This window comes from Nannobrachium achirus, assembly GCF_963921795.1.
Source record: "Nannobrachium achirus genome assembly, chromosome: 9".
Classification (NCBI taxonomy): Eukaryota; Metazoa; Chordata; class Actinopteri; order Myctophiformes; family Myctophidae; genus Nannobrachium; species Nannobrachium achirus.
Genome location: NC_137818.1, coordinates 48,763,514 through 48,783,864, shown reverse-complemented (window position 1 = coordinate 48,783,864; position 20,351 = coordinate 48,763,514). Strand labels below are relative to the sequence as shown.

The 20,351-nt window shown below is 41.0% G+C and overlaps 1 protein-coding gene across 1 annotated transcript in view; it reads right to left on the bottom strand.

The window, feature by feature from the left end:
* Positions 1-16,249, bottom strand: part of ptpn11b (protein tyrosine phosphatase non-receptor type 11b) — a 72,580-nt gene extending 56,331 nt beyond the window's left edge. Inside the window, 1 exon segment of the mRNA XM_080733986.1 lies at positions 16,135-16,249. Within this exon segment, the coding sequence (XP_080590112.1) occupies positions 16,135-16,148 (14 nt within the window). The 5' untranslated portion in view covers positions 16,149-16,249.
* Between the last annotated feature and the right edge of the window lie 4,102 nt (positions 16,250-20,351).

Sequence of the window (20,351 nt, the reverse complement as noted above, 5' to 3'; positions counted from 1 at the left end):
TCATTACATCACACTGTCTAATCCAATCATAGCTCTCGCTCAGAAAGGGAGGCTACTTTAAATACGGCTTGCATTCACTATAGCTCTGCTCGTCTTTGATCCGAAGCTTCGGATCTGCTGCTGCATAGCTACATCCTCCACCCCAGCCTCCACCTTTGGATCAGAGTCTGGCATAGGTTCAAATACTTAAAATGTTATGTCTACTGATTCATATATTTGTATTGCTATTGTATACTATTGTATCCCTATGGAGGTTTTGCTTAAAGTGTAAAGCAAGCATGCATGTACACAATTCAGGGAACATCTCCCAACGCGGAGCCCTTTAACAGCAAGTTTAACTGTATTCCATAATTTGCTGCAATAAATGGTTAAATCTATTTTGACGTGAGTGTTCCTGTATATATATATACATTCTTAATTTTTATAAATATTTGCAAATCCTCTCTGTCGGTTGGAAACCTCATAATGTCCAAAACTGTTACTTTACAGGATTAAAAAAAAGCATTCATTTCGAAGGTTAGCATTACGGAGATAAAAGGTACAGACAATATATTTCAATAATGTGTGGATGTCACCAAACCCCAAGGCACACCTGGACTCGTCTCGTGGCACAGCAGTGTGCCTCAGCACACCGTTTTGGAACCACTGATAACAGCTGCAACTATCCAGTATTTACCATTACTGCCATTATTCTATCCATCACTTTTTCTATTAAGCACTTAAGCATTATTTTAGACCAGTGTTTCTCAAACTTTTACATTTCAAGGTCTCCTCATAACTGACGGGTCCATTTGGTTCCATTTGTACACTTAAGACTACACAACGGTGCTGTGCGAAGATATGTTTTAGAAAATCCTTGACATCTTTTTGCCTATAATGACATACCCAAATTAGGGACAGATTAGATTAATAATCAGTTATTTTATTAAGCTATCGATTATTAAAACATAATAATAATCAAATCAATTAGTAGTCCAATTAACTGTTGGAGCCCTAATATGCAATGAGCTGCTGCAGCATTCCATTAAGCCCGGAACGGACACATCACAAACACTGCATTAAAATGATCAAAACACAGTCCTCTGAGGAGAACAGCAAGCCAACTGAAGCGTAATCATTTTGCGGCCTACCTCACCATTCTGATAGACTCCTCTCACTCACACACACACACACACACGCACGCACACGCACACACACACAGACCGAGACGCCCGCTTCTGTATAGCCAATGACAATGTAGCCACAGAGCTCTGTAATCCAGCCCCAAGCAGCATTACACAAGACAGGAGGGAGAGAGAGAGGAGAGAGAAGAAAGAGAGAGGGGGGGGGGGGAGAAGGAGGGCTTGTGTTGCTACGTTAGAGACAGAAAGACTGAGATTGAGTCGAAATGAAAATGTACAGAATGACAGAGAGAGAGAGAGAGAGAGAGAGAGAGAGAGAGAGAGAGAGAGAGAGTAAACTAGAGAAGGAGAGAAGGAGGTCAGGGAGGTTACTGTAAGCGTGTTACGGAGCAAGCGAGAGTGTGGGGGGGGGGGGCTTTAATCTGGGATTTGGATAAGCGTGAGCAGAGCTGATACGAGAGGCTGCCTGTCTATGGTACCGTACTACCCCCCTCCCCCCCTCCCTCCCCGGGCACACAGACCAGTGTGATTGCACCGCCTCCCAGTTGACGGCCAGCTCTCTCTCAGCGGCTCCTTGCCCTATACAGAGGTCGATGTCTGCATTCTTCCCAGGATCCTCTAGTCTATGATCCAGTTTACAGTTTACAGTTTAGGCATTTAGCAGACACTTTTAATCCAAAGCGACTTACAATAAGCAGATAAAACATCACAATAATAATAAACAAGATAATATGTCAGTACATCAACAGCAATATAACAAATGCAAATGAATATCTATCTAGAAAACAATTATAATCAGTCAAGAAAAGAGGTTCTAAAAAACCTAAAAACAAATGCTAACTATAGCTTCATGTATGGTCATTGAGTGTTTCAGTAGTGCTAAGGTTCAGACAAACAGCCTGGCCATAATCTGCAAGTGTAATGTAGTGTGGCCGCTGTCTTGAATGAGTTTGTATGCATAGAGCTAAATAAAGCTTCTTGAGGGTTATAAAGCAATTAGGAGACAGAGGGAAAACAGACAGGAGGGCAACCCAGCACTTCTTGGACCTTTCCTAAACTTTAAACTGGCAGATCGAAAACCACACAGGATTCGAAACAGCAACCATAGCCTCTAGCCTGTAAGGGTAATGTAGCGTGGTTGCTGTTTCGAATCCTGTGTGGTTTTCGATCTGTTAGTTTAAAGTTTAGGAAAGTTCCAGGATATGAACCAACCTGGACCTTTCATGAACTTTAAACCGGCCTCAAGTGCAAGTGTAATGGCCAAGACAGATCTAAATGAACATGAACAACACAGCATTTGATTGGTCTGTTCTGTTTGGCTAACACATGTCGTCATGAGTAGAACGGTTTCTGATTGGTCGATTCTAATGTTTAATTAATCAACTAGCTAATCGATGATGAATGAAAGAATCGTCCCGTGCTAATATGTTTTAGCTAAAACGCTAAAAGTGAAATATAGGAGCGGTTTGCACCACTCCACGCAGACAGACCAGCGTGTGGTGGTGGAAGAATTAAAATGTACTTGAGTAAAAAGTACAAATGTATTATATGTATAGGTATATTTATATTAAAAAACTATAGAAAAACTCATGTAAAGTACCCTCAGAATTGTACTGTTGGGTGAAACTGTTACTTTTCAGTAGGAGTTCTACAAGCTCAATTGGCGTTGCTTCGCGGCGCGTTTCGAGCTTGTGGATCTGCTACTTTTTTTATGCTTTTGTGTGATGCTGTGGTATGATCAAGTAGGGCATTCATTTACGAAAAAACAGGTAATGTCCATACGCTCTCAGAAACCAAACTTTTTGTTGGAAAGGTCCGGTTCAACTACAACATGACGTCACTCGCAACTTCTGAAAAGCATTACCCCGAATTAGAGTTCAGAGAGCTGCACGTCGGAAGGTCGGAACTCTCCAACGAAAAGTTTGGTTTCGGAGAGACTATGGACTGGCCTTTAGAATAATGCGATAAGAGGTTTCTGCCTGACAGCAACAATATTGTCGTTGTCGGGTGTAAACCTTGTATGTCCAAAACCGTTTGTTTTGTATTTATCATTTTTAAAATGATTTAAACTAGTGAAAACAGCCGATCTACAAGCACACAACGCCTCGCACCGCGAGGCGTTGTGTGCTTGTAGATCAGCTGTTTTCACTACTTTTGTGCGATGGCTTTATGATGAAGCAGTGCTTTACTTTGCGAAAGAATGTACAAATTTGAAACTTGGAGATACGGGTTAGGTGAGGTTTCTGCCCGACAATGATGATATACTTTCTACCACTGGTTGCTGAGTGAGAGCCCACACACTCACTCGCACGCACGCACGCACGCACGCACGCACGCACGCACACACGCACACACACACACACACACACACACAGCGCTATCTTGTTGGCGGCTAAAATGCAACAGCTGTGTTGCCGGTGCAGGGAGATTACACGTAATGCTGGGCAGCATACTTTACACTGGATAATAGTTAACTCTAGGCAAGCTAAAAAGCCCAAACTAGCCAATTCAGCAGCGTGCCATTAAGCCATTATTTGTGGCTGTTTGGATTGAAGGGTGGTGGTGGTGGTGGTGGGGACCTGATTTTCCATCTGCCAGCGAGATAGAAAATAATAACTGAGCACAGGAAAACATAACGGCAGCCAATCGTGTACTTAACCACTTAAGGCCTATGGTTTCACTTTTTCAAATTATTTTCAATATGATCGTAAAAAGATCCCCCTATGTGATGTGACGTGTTGTGAGCTTGCTTATAGACTGGCTATTTTCAAAGCTATCGGCAACTTTTGCCTATGAAGACACGCATATAAAAGGGTGCCAGGGATAAAGTGGTTAATATGATTCATGACAAGATGATCACAGTATCTTTTGCAACAAGCCAGGCTGAAATACTGTTTGGAGTTTAATGGAGCAGAGAGACAACCCCAAGGCCCATATATTACAAAGAACCTGCAAGAGAGCACATCCACAAAAGCAGGCAAAGTAAAACGGCTCAGCTACAGAAGAAGTAGAAAGAAAAACCCCATGAGAATATACTGTATCTTCAGGGACAAACGCCTTAGGATATTATCTGTTAGTTATTCCACCTAGCCTTGGATCAAGACTATTATAGACAGTAACAGTATTTTATCGAGTCTGACTTTTACTTTCGTATCTACAGTATGATAGTCTTGGTCTCTAGTCTCTACCCCTGTGCGCAAAGCCCGTACTTCTTCGTACATGTACAAAAAAGTGCTGATCCTAATAAAAACCCACACTTATTCACTTTCACTTATACTTTCAAAACATTTTAAAGATAGTGAAAGTAGCAGATCTACAAGTTCATGATGTGTCGCATCGTGACGCGTTGTGACCTTGCAGATCAGCTATTTTCACTACTTTAGCATAACACTGTTGTACGACAAGGTAGGGCTTAGGGTGTCCATTTACCAATATGGAGATACAAGGTTCATTTAGGGCTGTCACAATTATTACATAATCGTCTAATCGCAATTATTTGACATAATCGCAATTATTTGACATAATCGCAATTATTTTGTGATAATCGTCATAATAATGTTGAAAAATGTTTATATATGTTCAAACATTAAAAAAAATTGTGGAAATAGCAGATCTACAAGCTCACAACGCATCGCGAGTGACGCGTTGTGAAGCCTGTAGATCGGCTATTTCCACTATCAATGTTCTTTTCAAAGTGTAAAGTTGTCAAATATGTTCTTCATTTCTTTGTATATTTAGGTTATGTGTCATAGCTGCCATGTGCAACTTCAAAGCCTAAAAGCCAAACAGAAATGTAATTGTCAACGACAAAAACACAATTAAATCGTTAATCGCAATTATTTGAGTGACAATTAATTGTCATGCCTAGGATCATGCCTAGGTTCATTTACCAATTACGAAACATGGAGATACAAGGTTTCCACCCATACACAAGGAGACCACTACCAAGTCAATCCAGGACACAGTGGAAGACTTTCTCCTCTACAAGGTCTCCTTCTGTCACTTTGCAGAGCGGTGGCTAGACACGGCACCATGCAGGCTGAAAGCTTCTTAAATGTCCCCTGTGACATTCTACTAAGCTGCCCAGTTAAGACTTCTCCAGAGCCCCCACTCTTGTCCGGCCTGCCATGAACCACCCAGGGGGGCGGATTTGTGGGGCTTTTTAGACCTGTTTCAAGCTGCCCCATCACAGCGGGTATGCGACCCGTTATGAGCATAAGTAAAAACAAACACAAAGAAGTGTTTGATAGATAAAACTTTTACATTTGTGTCAGCAAGACACATTTTGGTCACAATGGTCAGACTTTAAATACATCCGTAGATTTGATTTATGTTCCTCCGTAGTGCTCTGCAGTCTGCACACAATCATCATCCTTTGTGAAATGGTAAATGTATGTCTGTGGATATATATACAGTAAGTATACTGAGTAGACATATGACTAAATACCAAGACTAGAGTCACTGATTCCTCTGTATAATCATAGCATAGCCACAGTTGAATAAACAAATAATGAACCAGGTATAAATTAGCCCTTAATGTGGTGTTCGTTCACCTTTCCCTTCCCCTCATCTCCCTACCGCACTGTACTCTATCTCTCTCACTCTCTCTCTCTCTCTCTCTCTCTCTCTCTCTCTCTCTCTCTCTCTCTCTCTCTCTCTCTCTGCATGTCTCTGCTTTCTTTAATGATTAACTTTTACGTCCACACTTGGCTGTAACTTTTAAACGTGCCTGCACTCCTAGATTCACAGCAAGAGATCATCATCATTGCAACACAAAGATACCAATATCCATATTGTGCCAGCATTTCTCATCTAGTCCTGGTCCTCCTAACCAGACCATAACGGCCAACAGTGGCTGAGGGCTTTCCAAGAATAGGATTCCTTTTGCCAACAACCAGGCGCTCCACTCCCGTGTATCTGGCCTGGGGAAGAGGGATTGGACGATATATTGTTACAAAAGAAATCGCGATTTACGATATTATCGCAATAATCAAAATCCATTATCATGGGGCGAACATTTGCCAAAAAATAGCAGATCTACAAGCTCACAACACGTTGCGTTGTGAGCTTGTAGATCGGCTATTTTTTGGCAAAGACATTTGATAGAGAGTGAAAAAAAGACTGTATCAAGTACGTATATTATAAGTACCTTTTACCAAAAGAGAGAGTGGAGGGGGAAAAAATAGGGTTTAAGTGGTACCGGATATGCAGCTCGGCAAATAAAAGGTGAATTGATCCCAGCGCATGATGGAGGACGTTATCACAAAAAATTAGATCTCCACGATACGATTATCGTGAATGTTTTTTATCACGATAAACGATAATATTGCTTATCGTCCCATCCCTACTGGGGAAGAGGGAAGAGAGACAGAGACAGACAGACAGACAGAGAGACCAGAGAGAGCCGGACAGACGGACAGAGACTTTTCTCATCCCCTCTCTTTTCTATGCGTTCTTAATCTCAGGAGATGAAGACCCAGAGTGAGATTGAGAGGACAGCGTATAAACAGAGAGAGACAGAGACAGCTGGAGGCTGTGGGTTACGGCCGCAGGCAGCCACGGCCTCTCTCTGCTGGCCGGGCCGGCTGGCTGTGTGTGTGTGTGTGTGTGGGAGGGGGGTGAGGGGTTAGTGACAGAGGCCCCACGTGCATCCAGCCTCTGCTTCTGCTCTATCCTCTTACATAATGTCTCAAGTTCAATACAGCGCTTGGGCTATTTAAAGCAGCCCACCCCCAGCGGGGCCCGCTGCTGACAAAAAGGTGATATACTTAGTAGCGGCCAGCCAGCGTGGCTTTAGAGACCCCCCGTCAGTCAGGGCTGTTACTGGTCCCAGACGAGCCCCGGGGTGTGGGGTTTTTTGGGTAATGTCGGAGTTTTTTTTTAGCCATGCTGATGATCTGGGTTGGTGGGGTTGTAAAATCCCCCCCTCCATCACTGGATGCCCCACATCTCTTGGCAACACCGCGCGGCATGCCGACGAGCTGAAAATAGCCGATATACAAGCTCACAACGGCATGACGCGCTGTGAGTTTGCACATCGGCTATTTCCAGAGCCACGACACCATCGTACAACGAAGTTTAAATGGGCTTTATGCAAGAGAAATAGATCAGCCTATTCTTTGGCAAGAGCTTATACAGTAGGAGATAAATTTAATTCATATGTCCTCTTATAATGTGTTTCTTTTGCGAAATGTAAAGCACATTGAATTGCCCTGTTGTTGAAATGTGCAATACAAATAAACTGAAATTGAGTGAGCCGATATTGAACACAGGTCTAAAAGCTGTTAATTGCCATTCTATAGGACTCTCTTCTATAGAACATTAGTGACTTTTACCCCGCATTAGGCCCTGTTTCTGGAGGACGCTGGCTTCTATCGTAACATGGAACAAGAATTGCTTTAGCTCCGCAGTGAGCTCTCTGCCTCTGACATTAACAGTTAATAACTAACCAGTCCTGAAATGTTCAACTCCCATTCGACAGGCTGTATGAACGTGTAACGATACAGAAAACGAACATTTATCCCAGCAATTGCATATAGCCCTCCTCCATAATAATATATGTTTATGTACTGTTATTACTCAATAGTTTTGCACGATATCATATCCGTATAGGGTGAGGTTGCCGACAGAATACCCCAATTGTGGAAGAATGGGTTTCGTTTGAGGAAATCATTTCAATCCACTCCCTGAGAATTGTAATAAAATGTAAGACATCGTTCTCTCTCTCTCTCTCTCTCTCTCTCTCTCTCTCTCTCTCTCTCTCTCTCTCTCTCTCTCTCTCTATTATAAAAGAGAGGCAATTTCAACAGGACGTTGTTGTTCAATTTTGCTGCAGAAATCAATAAGGAACGTTGGTTTGCTGCCCGAGTTGAATGCCTAAGTCACATTAATGTTTGAAGGGATAAATGTTACATTGTATTACTGTGTGTATTGATTCAGAACAGAATGCTCTACAAGAGGCCATTCAACAACATAGTTGAAATCCATGAGAAATTATTTATCATTTCAGTCAGTGGTGGAAGAAGTAAATGTACCTCAAATACTTAAAGGACAACTTATTTTAGATAGTCATTAGAGAAAAGAAAAGATGAGTGTTAAAATGTTTTCATTTACTTCTTTCTATTGTTTTAGTGATTTTAACGATTTTGATTTGAATGCATGCAAGTGGCTAAATATGTCTTTTTAGACACAATAAGCCCATTCCCAAGATGCACCACAATCTTTCATGGGCAGATATGACTTATGGCGGCTGGTGTAAATAGTAACAAAGAAATTGACCACTTATTGTGTCTAAAAATACATATTTACACTTGTACGCATGCCCCCACCCACTGAAATCAAAATACTAAAATCGCTATAACGATAACAATAGAAAGCAGAAATGAAAACATTTTAACACTCATCTTTTCTTTTCTCTAATTACAATTTAAAATATGAACCCTTGATGTAAAAAAAAACAAAGTTGTCATTTAAGTGAATGTGCTTTAATACTTTCCACCACTGTTGAATAATATATAGAGCATCTTGAAAACCTCACAACGTTTCACATGCGAGTTCAAACCAGCAGACAGTGACACACTCCATAGAGACAGATCTATTAGTTCAGGTGCACCACCACTTTGTGTGTCCTATTTCCTATAATTGTGCTGCTGTGGCGTCAATACATCACCATAGACAGGTTCGATGGGAAACCTTAGTCAGTGGCTCGTTCCTCTTTTCCACTCATTTCATTTAACAGCATTGTTCTATGAATCATCAGTGTCGGTCTAGTAACCTTTTTTTCAGAATACAAACATTCCACCTGACAGCGCGATGTATCAGGGACCCCCCAGGGGCAAAGATTTGAGTTACAAATGTTTGCTTAAAAAAAGTATTTTTTTTTTACACAGGTCTAAATGGGTTAAACTGATCTTGACACAATATCAATTTTGCTGGGGACCCCCTGGAACGCCCTCTAGTAACCAAGGGGGTCCCCGGACCCCACTTTGAGAACCACTGGAAGGGGGTGATGTCACGGCTACAACACCTACAAACTCAGTCAAGACACAAAACTGCCCCGGTATAAAGACTCTGGGTTCACAATCCCACCGTGGTCCATTTTTCAAAGCTTTTCCTGCATTCCTTTCCTTTGTCTCCCCCACTTCCTTACGAGTTAATAGGAATACAACGCCAAAAATATGGATCTGGAAGAGAAGAAAACATTACGCGGTCGGCTCGGAACACTCCTGGAAATTTTGGGCTGTGCTATCTCACTGCTCCACATGGCCAGTTGTTTTCCTGTCGCCTTATCGGCCGAACAAAAAAAAAAAAACTGACTCACGGGCTCCCAGCTTTGTCGAATCAGTTTCAGTGACAGACGACAAGGCCTGTTCCATAAACAAAACACTAGGGCCAGAGGTGCTTTCCAAATAGTGGAAACATGGGTAACACCATTTGTGACTGTGACGGTGCAAAGCGTGACGCATTTGCGCCTGTGCTGCTTTTCTTTTCTGGTCAATCGCCACCTGGCTAGCCTTGATTTATATACGCCTACGATGGTGTCACCGTCGAAAACAGACGATCTATAAGATCATTATAAGGCCTGCAACGTGTGGATTTATTTTGTTAGCGATAATTCTATCGATTACTTTCTGCGTTGAATCGAATAATCGTAAAAACAACAATAATGTTATTTTTATAATTTTTTTGTCAACAAATTGATTCAAATAGATTTCCTACAAATCGATTAACCGTAATCCTATATTTCATTCTATGTTGTTCTCCGGGTTCAAACAGAAATCTACAAGCTCACGTGAGCTTGTAGATGCCGACAACATGAGCCAGCTGTTACGGGTCCATGTCTGTCAGACAGATGGAGGTGGCACGCAGGCCATTGTTGTGCGGCGGGCTGCGGTCCCCCTGCGTGGCACTCTGGTGGCAGGAAGTATAGAATGACCAACCATCAGACGCGTCTGTCTGAGCCGGCCGGCGACTAAACATGGAAACCGCTGGAGGTTGAAACAGCTCTTAAAAACGTTGTTGTCGCTGCTGTTTTTTCCTCCACTATTTCTGAACTCAGGTTGGGGGGGGACAGACAACCCCCCGTCCCCCCCCCCCCCCCCACCCCCGTCCCGTCACGTTCCGTTGTGACAGAAGCACAACGCCTTGAACCATTTCCACACTCTAAAGCAGGGACCCCCACAACCTTTTCAGAGATTCCATATAGTTTCATTGTTTGACAGCACAATCATCAGTGTATTTTGGATTCATCTAAATTTGTGTTTTCAGATATTTAACCTGAACCGTCAATAAAGTTGACCTTTCACTATGTACTTTTCCCCTCTACACCAAACTTCTATTCTGCTATTTTTGGCTAAAGTTCTCAGAATAAGGACACTAGGGTTAATATAAAAAAAAAAAAACGTTCTATCACTCAAAGATTTGGAGGACCCCCTGTAGTAACTCTGAGGACCCCCTAGGGGTCCCTTACCCCTGTTGAAGACCCCTGCTCTAAAGAGTTAGATAGGCTCTAAGGATTTTACAGTGTAGACTGGTGTTCTAGTACACTGCCCTACAGCGCCAAAGTGCAGTAACTACAAAAAGAATCAAACTGGAAAAAGGCTTCAACCAATTACGACCCGGTTCTACAAATTCTTTCTAAATCAGTAGTTCTCTAGCCTTTTTGTGCCAAGGACCCCCAAATTGATATATATATTTGGCCACGGACCCCCATCTGAAAATGTTTTGTGCCAGGGAGGGACCCCCAGAAGAGAAGATTTGCAGCACGATCATAACCCGTCATTCTAACCAATCCAATCTACACTTTAAAATCTTCTGTGTTGATTTAACTGTGAGAGTGTACAATTGGAACCAAATACGGTAGACCTGTCTTGAGCGTCCATTTGGTTCAGTTTGTTTCAACTCTCAAAGTTACACACTTGTACCCGTTCATTTGTACCCTTGGTGGTCCCCGGAACCGACGTTGAGAACCAGTGCTTTACACTGCCTCTTGTGACTGAGAATTCAAGAAATAGAAGTGATGAACACTAAAAATGTATGGTTTCATAGCCCCGTTGGAATACAACGCATACAAGTCCGCAACGTCTGTGAAATAAAACGGTGTCAACAACTGGCTCGAGTAATGGGAACCGTGCCGTTTAGAAATGACAGCAGCATTGGTTCTCAGCACACCACCAAGGGTGCACTGGGATCCTGGCCATATCCACACACATTCAAGAGGCCAAAAACGCTTGTTATTTTGCCAATAATGCAGCCAGAATTCAACAGGCTTTTATCTGTGAAAGGGAGAAATTAACTAGAGAGCCTGACCTTTGAGATTCTGGAGTCCAGTGAAGGGCTGGGCAATTAACCCAAAAAGAAAATATATACCTCATGCGGATTTACCTTGCAGTTGTTCTATACCTGAGGTATAGAACCTCATGAACATATGTGTTCCATGCTGCACGAACTGGCCTATTGAACTACTCCTTTAAGAACACTTTCTTTAACTTTGCCTCAGGGCGGCATGTTATTATGTATACACCTGCATATGATGCTGATGTTATAAAAGGAGTGGACACACACCTGCATATGATGATAATGTTCTAAACATTATGTACCTGCTACTACACACGCTATCTCGGGCAGAAACCTCTTATGTCCAAACACTTCTTGTGTTTTTTTGTAAATGAATGCCCTACTTGCTCATATTACAGCATCACACAAAAGCATCAAAAAGTAGCAGACCCACAATCGTCTTGAGATTGAATCATGAAAATGAACTGTTCTGGAGATATGAAGTTTCTAACTGACAGAGATGATATAGTGTATGTGCTATATCTTTGATTATTTGATCTGTTTGTAGCTTTTGATCTTTTCTTCTTACCTCTCCTACTCTACCCTACCTCTATCCTTTGTCTTTCTCACAAAACTTACAAATAATGGAGCACACCCGAAATACACTTATTTACACCGGTAAACCTATGATGTGACAATAAAGATAATTGTGATTCTTATTCTATATCAAAACTGTTTTATGTGTATCCTATATTGATGGTATGCTGTCACTCCATATGTTGCTGTATAAGCTTGTTTTGTATACAGATGTGACTGAATGTGTGCCTAAACTTATATATATTAATATATATTAATATAAATATTAATGACAAAAGAAAAAAATATACTGTATATGTTTTGTTTTTTTTTCTTACATGTATCAAGGAAACGAGACAATTTTCTATTACTGACTAAATGCATTAGTCTGACTAAACCACTTAACCCTGTATCATACTTTGTTGTAAAAGGTGTTCAAAAATAGTGAGCCCGTAATATTTACAGTTCAGACCTTGTCAGAAAACTTTGGCAGTATAAAAAAAAGTGTATCAAGTAATTGTTAATTAATCATAATCGTGGCAAATGTTTGAAATAATGGTGATATTGATTTGAAGTCATTTCGCCCAGCCCTAGTCCAATGCACATCCCGATTATGGAGAGTTCTATACTCTGATCTTTCCACTGATATTTTGAGATGTTTGAAAAACTTTTATTTGATTAGTTTCTATTTCATTTAAAGGACAACTTTAGTTTTTTACAACAAGGGTTCATATTTTAGATTGTAATTAAAGAATATAAAAGATGAGTGTTAGAATTATTTCATTTACTTCTTTCTATTGTTTTAGAGATTCTTATTTCAGTGGTTGGGGGCCTGCATACAAGTGGCTAAATATGTCATTTTACACAGAATAAGCCCATTCCCAAGATACAACGCAACCTTTCATGGTTGGATGTGACTTATGGGGGCTAGAAGTGTTACTGTAAATGGCAACAAAGAAACTGCTGGCTTATTGTGTCTAAAAATACATATTTAGCCACTTGTACGCATGCCCCCATGTGTACGCATGCCCCACATTTTAGCACGGTAAACGCGATAAAACAATAGAACGAAGCAAATGAAAACATATTAACACTCACTTTTTAAAATCTAAAATATGAACCCTTGTTGTAAAAAAACAAAGTTGTCCTTTAACATGTAAGCAAAAAGTACATCATAATATACAGTACACACAAAGTTGGCTTTATTATTAAGATAATAAAAAAAACAGCAGTTCTACAAGCTCACCACACACATCACAATGCAACACATTGTGAGCTTGTAGATCTGCTATTGTGTAATCTAACCCTGGTGGGTTTCGCACACAGCCCATGCACCTGCAAGATGTTGCACGCAGGATAGAATTCACATTCCCATGTGTTCCACGGCATCTCTTATCTTATTTCCACCCATATAAAAGCCAAGCTATTTGTGTAAACTGCAAACTGTCAGATGGCTGACAAAGCATTTTTAACACATAACGCTGCTAATGACAAGCCCACACAGTCTCTGTACGGAACAGGCCATCTGCTTCATTCCACATTTGGCTAGTGTCGGGTGGAAACCTCACAACTCTAAAACTGTTACTTTTCAAGTTCACATAGAAGAATTGGCTAAAATAGCCGATCTACAAGCTAAAAATGTGGCACATCGCGACGCATTTTGAGTTTGTAGATCGGCTACTGTATGTTTGCTACTTTTGAGTGATGCTGTGTGGTATGACAAAGCAGCGTGTTAATAAAACAAGAAAAGTAGAAAATATGGAGGTAAGGGGTAGGGATGGGACGATATGAACATTTCATATCACGATTATTGGGACAAAAGAAATCGTGATTTATGATATTATCACGATAATCAAAATCCATTATTCTGGGATGGAACATTTGCCAAAAAATAGCAGATCTGTGAGCTTGTAGATCGGCTATTTTTTGGCAAAGACATTTGATAGAGAGTGAAAAAAGAATGTATCAAGTACGTATATTATTAGTACCTTTTACCAAAGGGTTAAAGTGGTACCGGATATGCAGCTCGGGCAAATAAAAGGTGAATTGATCCCAGTGAAGATAAATGAAATCTCCACAATACGATTATCATGAGTGTTTTTTATCACGATAAACGATAATATCGCTTATCGTCCCATCCCTAGTAAGGGGTTTCTGCCTGCCAGCAACGATGTGGGAGGTATTGGTTGGTACTGTAACTGCCCATCAAAGCAAATCATTATTGCATTTCTGTTACATCAAAAGACAACAGTTATAGTAACACCAGAGGTGAAAGAAGTACTTGTTTCCACGAATCATGTTCAACACAGATTTGACTCTAAACAAGGCTCTAATTCGTTCTCCTGCAATACCACTAACATGTGGAACTCCCTACCGCAAGTCTTAAGGAGTGTAAATCCCTAACTTCCTTCAAAATCGGTCTGAAAAGTCACCTACAGACAGCTGCTACTCGAAACCAATAGACTAAGCACATTCTTACCTCGCCCTTTCCACTGTAAATATATATATTTTTTCTCTTATTTTTGAGCGGTGGTCACAACGCTCCTATACGTGGCCGTGTGTGTGGGTCTGTCTGTCTGTCTGTCTGTCTGTCTGTCTGTCTGTCTGTCTGTATGCGTGTCTGTCTGGTGTATGTAGCCTGTATGTAGTACCTTTTGTGACCACACATGTTAAGGGAGGGGCGCTGTTGTTCAGGCCAGGCCAGGCCAGACACCCACCCACCCACACACACACACACACACACACACATACACACACACACACAATATATATATATTTGTTTTGCTGTTGCGCAGCCTCCACGACCACCGCTCAGTTCACACGGGTGTGATTTTTTTCTTCTTTATAACAGATTGTTTTCTCCATTTTTTGTCTTTTTTGTTATTGATGATATCCTATGCATAGTACTGTATTCTATCCGTCTGTCTTTCAATGTTATACATAAAGGGTTCCTGTGTAAATAAGCCATAAAGCTTACTAGGATCTCCTTTAAGTTGACCTTGTACCAGTGAACTGTACTATCATGAAGCTGTACCTCCTATATGCAACCTTCTAATAAATACTTCAATCAATCAATCAATCAATACATGGCCTTACTCGTTAACATTTTTTGCTCGAAATAAAAAAAGTATTGAAGTAAAAGTAAGGTCATTGGCCATCTGATGCAGTACAGTGCAACACTCTCACAATTAAGATGCATGATATGAGATGCAGTATTATGTCATATAGGCTAGAGACATAACTAAATATATATACAGTAGGTGAGGGCAAAGCAGAGACTACTGTAAGTTGTAAAGTGTTCATCCTGCTTTTGACAGCAAGCTTTCACCCCCAATTTCCTGACACACACACACACACACACACACACACACACACACACACACACACACACACACACACACACACACACACACACATACAGTATGTGTATTTTACTTTATTAATATGAATATGCTTCATAGTTTGTTCAACTTAAGTTGACCTATAGTAGCCTACTGCAGAGAGAGAGAGAGAGAGAGAGAGAGAGAGAGAGAGAGAGAGAGAGAGAGAGAGAGAGAGAGAGGGAGGGAGACAGACACCAGTGATCTAGAAGTAAAAGGCCTATGTTAAAAATGCTACTTGAGTAAAAGTACAAAAGTATTGGCATCAAAACGTAGGCTATAGACTACTTAAAGTAGGCTACCAAAAGTAAAAGTACTAAAAATGTTTGAAAATATAACAGATCTCCAAGCTCACAACAAAGTTGGCATATGATGTGACGCGTTCTGAGCTTGTAGATCGTCTATTTTCAAATAGCCTTGGTATGAAATAGGGCTAAAGTGGTAGGTAGAAAGCACTGAAAACTGGAAATACTCAAGTAAAGTACAGATACTTCAAAATTAAGCACAGTAGCCTACTTGAGTAAATGTACTTGGCTACTTTCCACCACTGCTAAAAAGACACGCAGACAGACAGTGCGCGAACACGTTTACAACAGTGAGAAGGTGCGCTGATTGTGAACAGCGTTTGATCCACTGACTGACTGTAAAGCACAACACAGTGAGTGAGAGTTGATCGGGGGGAGTCAGTCACTCAGAGCTTGGGAAGTTCAAACATACCGTAAATAAATACTACGGGCTCGTTATTAACGTCAGCATAATAATAAACTATAAACATGACTTACCTGCGAGACGTCATAGCAGGACTTTGGAAAGCTGTCAGTCAGTCGTCCTCGAACGAGAAGGGAAAGTCGGATAAAGTGAACCTTCTTTCCCTTGTTGCGTCCTGTCTGTGCAGTGAGCACAGTCAGTGCAGTGCTCTCTCTCTCTCTCTCTCTCTCTCTCTGTGTGTGTGTGTGTGTGTGTGTGTGTGTGTGTGTGTGTGTGTGTGTGTGTGTGTGTGTGTGTGTGTGTGTGTGTGTGTGTGTGTGTGCGCGCGTGCGTGCGTGCGTGCATGTGTAGCGGAGTCCTCCGGGGGGGCGGTGCGTATCCGTACAATGTTCAGTGGTGAAAAGTACTCGTACTTAAGTAAAAGTATAGGCTACTGCAATAGGGCTATAGAAATACTCACAAGTAAAAGTCCGGAATTAAAAATGTACTCGAGTAAAAGTACTAAAGTATCGATATGAAAATGTACTTGAAGTACCAAAAGTAAACGTAGCCATATAGGTCTACTCATTGTTGTGCAAAATATGTCAGATTTCACTAATTCAAAATGTATTAAAAATTTTAAGTTGTATTAAAAAATTAAAGTTTAAATACCGGTAGGTCTGAATTGGTTAATGTTTGTTTTGTAATAATAATCAAAACCTTCAAAGTAACTAGTAACTAATGTCTTAAAATAATTGTAGGCTAGTGGAGTAAACAATACTTGTCTCAGAGATAGTGGAATAAGTACAAGTACAGAAAATTGGAGATACTCCAGTAAAGTAAAAGTACCTCAAAATTGTACTTGCACCATTGAACGTTCAACTAGCAAATGCACCCCAAAAGAGACACATATCAGCATAATATAGCCTGGCTGAGTTGTTGTGCTTCTCAAACTTTCTCATTTCAAGCAAGGAGTAAGGAGGAGTAGGAGTAGGACCCCAAACTCTTAGAGCATAGGCCTACTATTATGGAACATGTAGCCTACATCCACATTCCATATACCTAGAGCACTGGTCCCCAACAGTGGGTTTGGACCCATTAGTCAGTCACAGACCAGTTTTTATGGGTCACTAACTATCTACTCAATATGAATAATGAAATATTAATATGAAAAGTTAGCTCTGTGGTTTGGCTGCCAGATGTAGACGAGTGGAATGTGACTGTGACTGTTTTGTGCATAAAATGTGCATTATTAACAATTGTGCTGACTTGACTTGACTGTGAAAATTCTCTCATATCAACTTACGGAGAACTACTTCGACGTGAAAATAAAGGAAACATTTCTTAAGATACCCTTGTTGGGAAACCTTATTAGACATCATTTTTTAAACCACAGCCAATGATTTTTGCTTGCTTGCATAACACTGAACTGGTGTCAGGCTTTGCCGCTCAACAAGCATTATCTTGTGACTCATGATCGCAAATCTACACAGTAACATCATCTGGTAATTTATTTATTTGTAACTCCTTTAATCTAACACTAAGGATTTTACTGTGTATTTAAGTTGACTGTCTTGAGGCAAGGACAGAATGAACTAGAAAGGGCACATATCTCCACCAGACTGGGTTGCCTAGCCAGGGCTGGGTCATGTCTGGGGTGCAGCCATGATCAGGCTGTGATGAAGCTGTGGAGGAAATAGCATTTTCTCAGGCATATGGTTCAACGTTTTGCATTTGCAGCACCCCTGGGCAGAAGCAAAAGTGCTTTTAGAGGTGCACTCTAGACCCTCAACAAGCCATTCCAATTTGGGGTTGATTCGATAGTGTCTCATCAGCACATCATCAGTCATCATGCCCCTGGCGTTTGTAGCATATTGTAAATACGCTATGCTTGGACAGAAAACAAGTCAAAGCCTATTGAAGACACACGGACACATGTCAGACAGTCAGTTATTTTTTACATTACTGGAGTATTTCTAATATTCAATACTTTTAGTTCTACTCCACTACATCTCAGGGGTAAGTTAGTAGTTACTTTGCAGATTTAGATAAATAGGTTCCGACGGGTCCTCACATCTACGTCGCACCGCCGATCCGACCAATATGTCTGAGTCATATATAGTGTCAGGGGCTTTGTCAGAGTACCCGTTGTGCTAGTCTGTATCCCTTTTGTGCCCATATGATATCTCTGTATCTGCCTGTATACCTGTGTCCCTTTTATGCCCATATGATCCCAAATGTCATTAGTATATGACAATACCATCAGGCCCGGTGGCACGAGGGCCGTAGGGGGACGGCTGGGGCCGAGCCCCATCATGTACTCCAAAACAAAGGTGAACTGAAACACCAATTTGCATAGTGGTCGCAATCTTAAGCTCACTGACGGCCCCATTAGCCATTGAGTCCTGCCTCCAGTCCTGCCCTGTATATTGGCATGCCCCATATGGGCATATTGGCAGGATCGGCAAGTTCTGACAACTGGATATCCATATATGCTCTTTTATGGATATATTTGGTTGGATCGATGGTTCTGGACAACCCCATATGCAAACAGCTCTGCACCATATATGAGCATATAGTGGTCGCTGGTCGGATCATTGGCTTTGGACAACCGGATTTCCATATACTGTATGCCTATATATGGTCATAGGCCTATCCGATATGACCATATCGGGTATATGTTTATACAGTAGTTATGTATATGACTCATAGTGATATCTGATAATCTTTGAGTACTTTTGACTTCGAAGTATATTTTGATCTCAATACTTTTGTAGTTTTATGCAAATACAATGTTGAATACAGGCCCGGATGGCCTGCGTAGCGTTTCTGGACACCTAGGGTTTAGCAGCCTGACAGTGTGTCTGTATGGCATCTATCAAAAAAAGGGGGGAAAAAAGGCACAAAAACAATATCTTGAAAAAGTCAAATGATTTTTACTTACATACCCGTATTTTCCGGACTATAAGGCGCACTTAAAAGCCTTTAATTTTCTCAAAAAACTACAGTGCGCCTTATAGTCCAGTGCGCCCGCCGCCTTATATATGGATCATTCATTGACATTGACATTCCCTTTAGCACAGCTCCATCTGTTGGATGCATAACGCAACGGTAGCGTCTATTATGTGCGCCTTATAGTCAGGTGCGCCTTATATGAAAACAGTTTGAAAATAGACCATTCATTGACAGTGCGCCTTATAGTCAGGTGCGCCTTATAGTCCAGAAAATACTGTAATTGTTTTATACTGTGGTATTGCTACTTTTACTCACTGTAAGTCTGAGTTTCATCTCGCAGGCCCATTGTTCCAACATCCCATTAGTCCGACGATACCTTACCCTAACCTCAGTAAAACTATGCCTAAACCTAACCCTAACCCTAAACCTAACCCTAACCCTCGAACTAATGGGACGTCGGACTATGAAGATTTTCCCGTTGACCCACGTGGTGCCACTACTGGACTGAGGGACTTCTCTTTTCTCTGGATATTGGCTATTCTTTTCCAAAATGTAAAGAACTAAAGGTTCGCGGGCCTTCGGCCTGCTCACATCTAGTTAAAAAAAAAAAAAAAAAAAAAGTAAAAAAAAAAAATTGGGGCGGAACTATTGTGCCGCAGCGCACGTTTCCGGTCGGACATATTTGACCGCCGGACGCACTTCCGGCTAGGAACTCCGTGTGCCACGTGATCAGTCCTAGCCAATTGGAGTGCTGCATTTGGTCTGTTGGTGACAAATACCGCTGGCTGCAGTTCTAAAATGTAATATAAGATAAATACTTAAATTAAGAATTTGGAAACAGGTCTGATATTGTGAAATGATGCATGATTTAAACATACACAGTAGCCTACTCGTCCATGCCCATAAAGACTGGTTATTTATAGCTACTGTTTTTCTAGAAATTGTAGCAATGTTAGGCCTTTAATAGGCCTATTAACAAACGTTCGAAAATGTTCAGATTATTATACATACAGTATGTTGTAAAATGTAAAATACTTTTTTTCTTCTTCTGGAGCTGGAGAGACAGGGACTGAACATTCTATAGAAGCAATTGCCATCAGCATATGGATAATATTCAACACTTATTTCACAGAATAAATATCACATATTGTACCTTTAACACAGAGGAATTCTTGTGTATGGTTCAGTTTTTTAACAAAACAGTTCAAATAGAATGTATCAAGTTGAGTTCAGGTGATAATTAAAATTGTCACCACTGCACAATGGGAATACATTGTTGTCTGGTGGATAGTGCAACGAATGAGACTGCTATTTTAAAATGCTAGAGACGGTGCAGACGGATCAAGCAGAAAAGGGC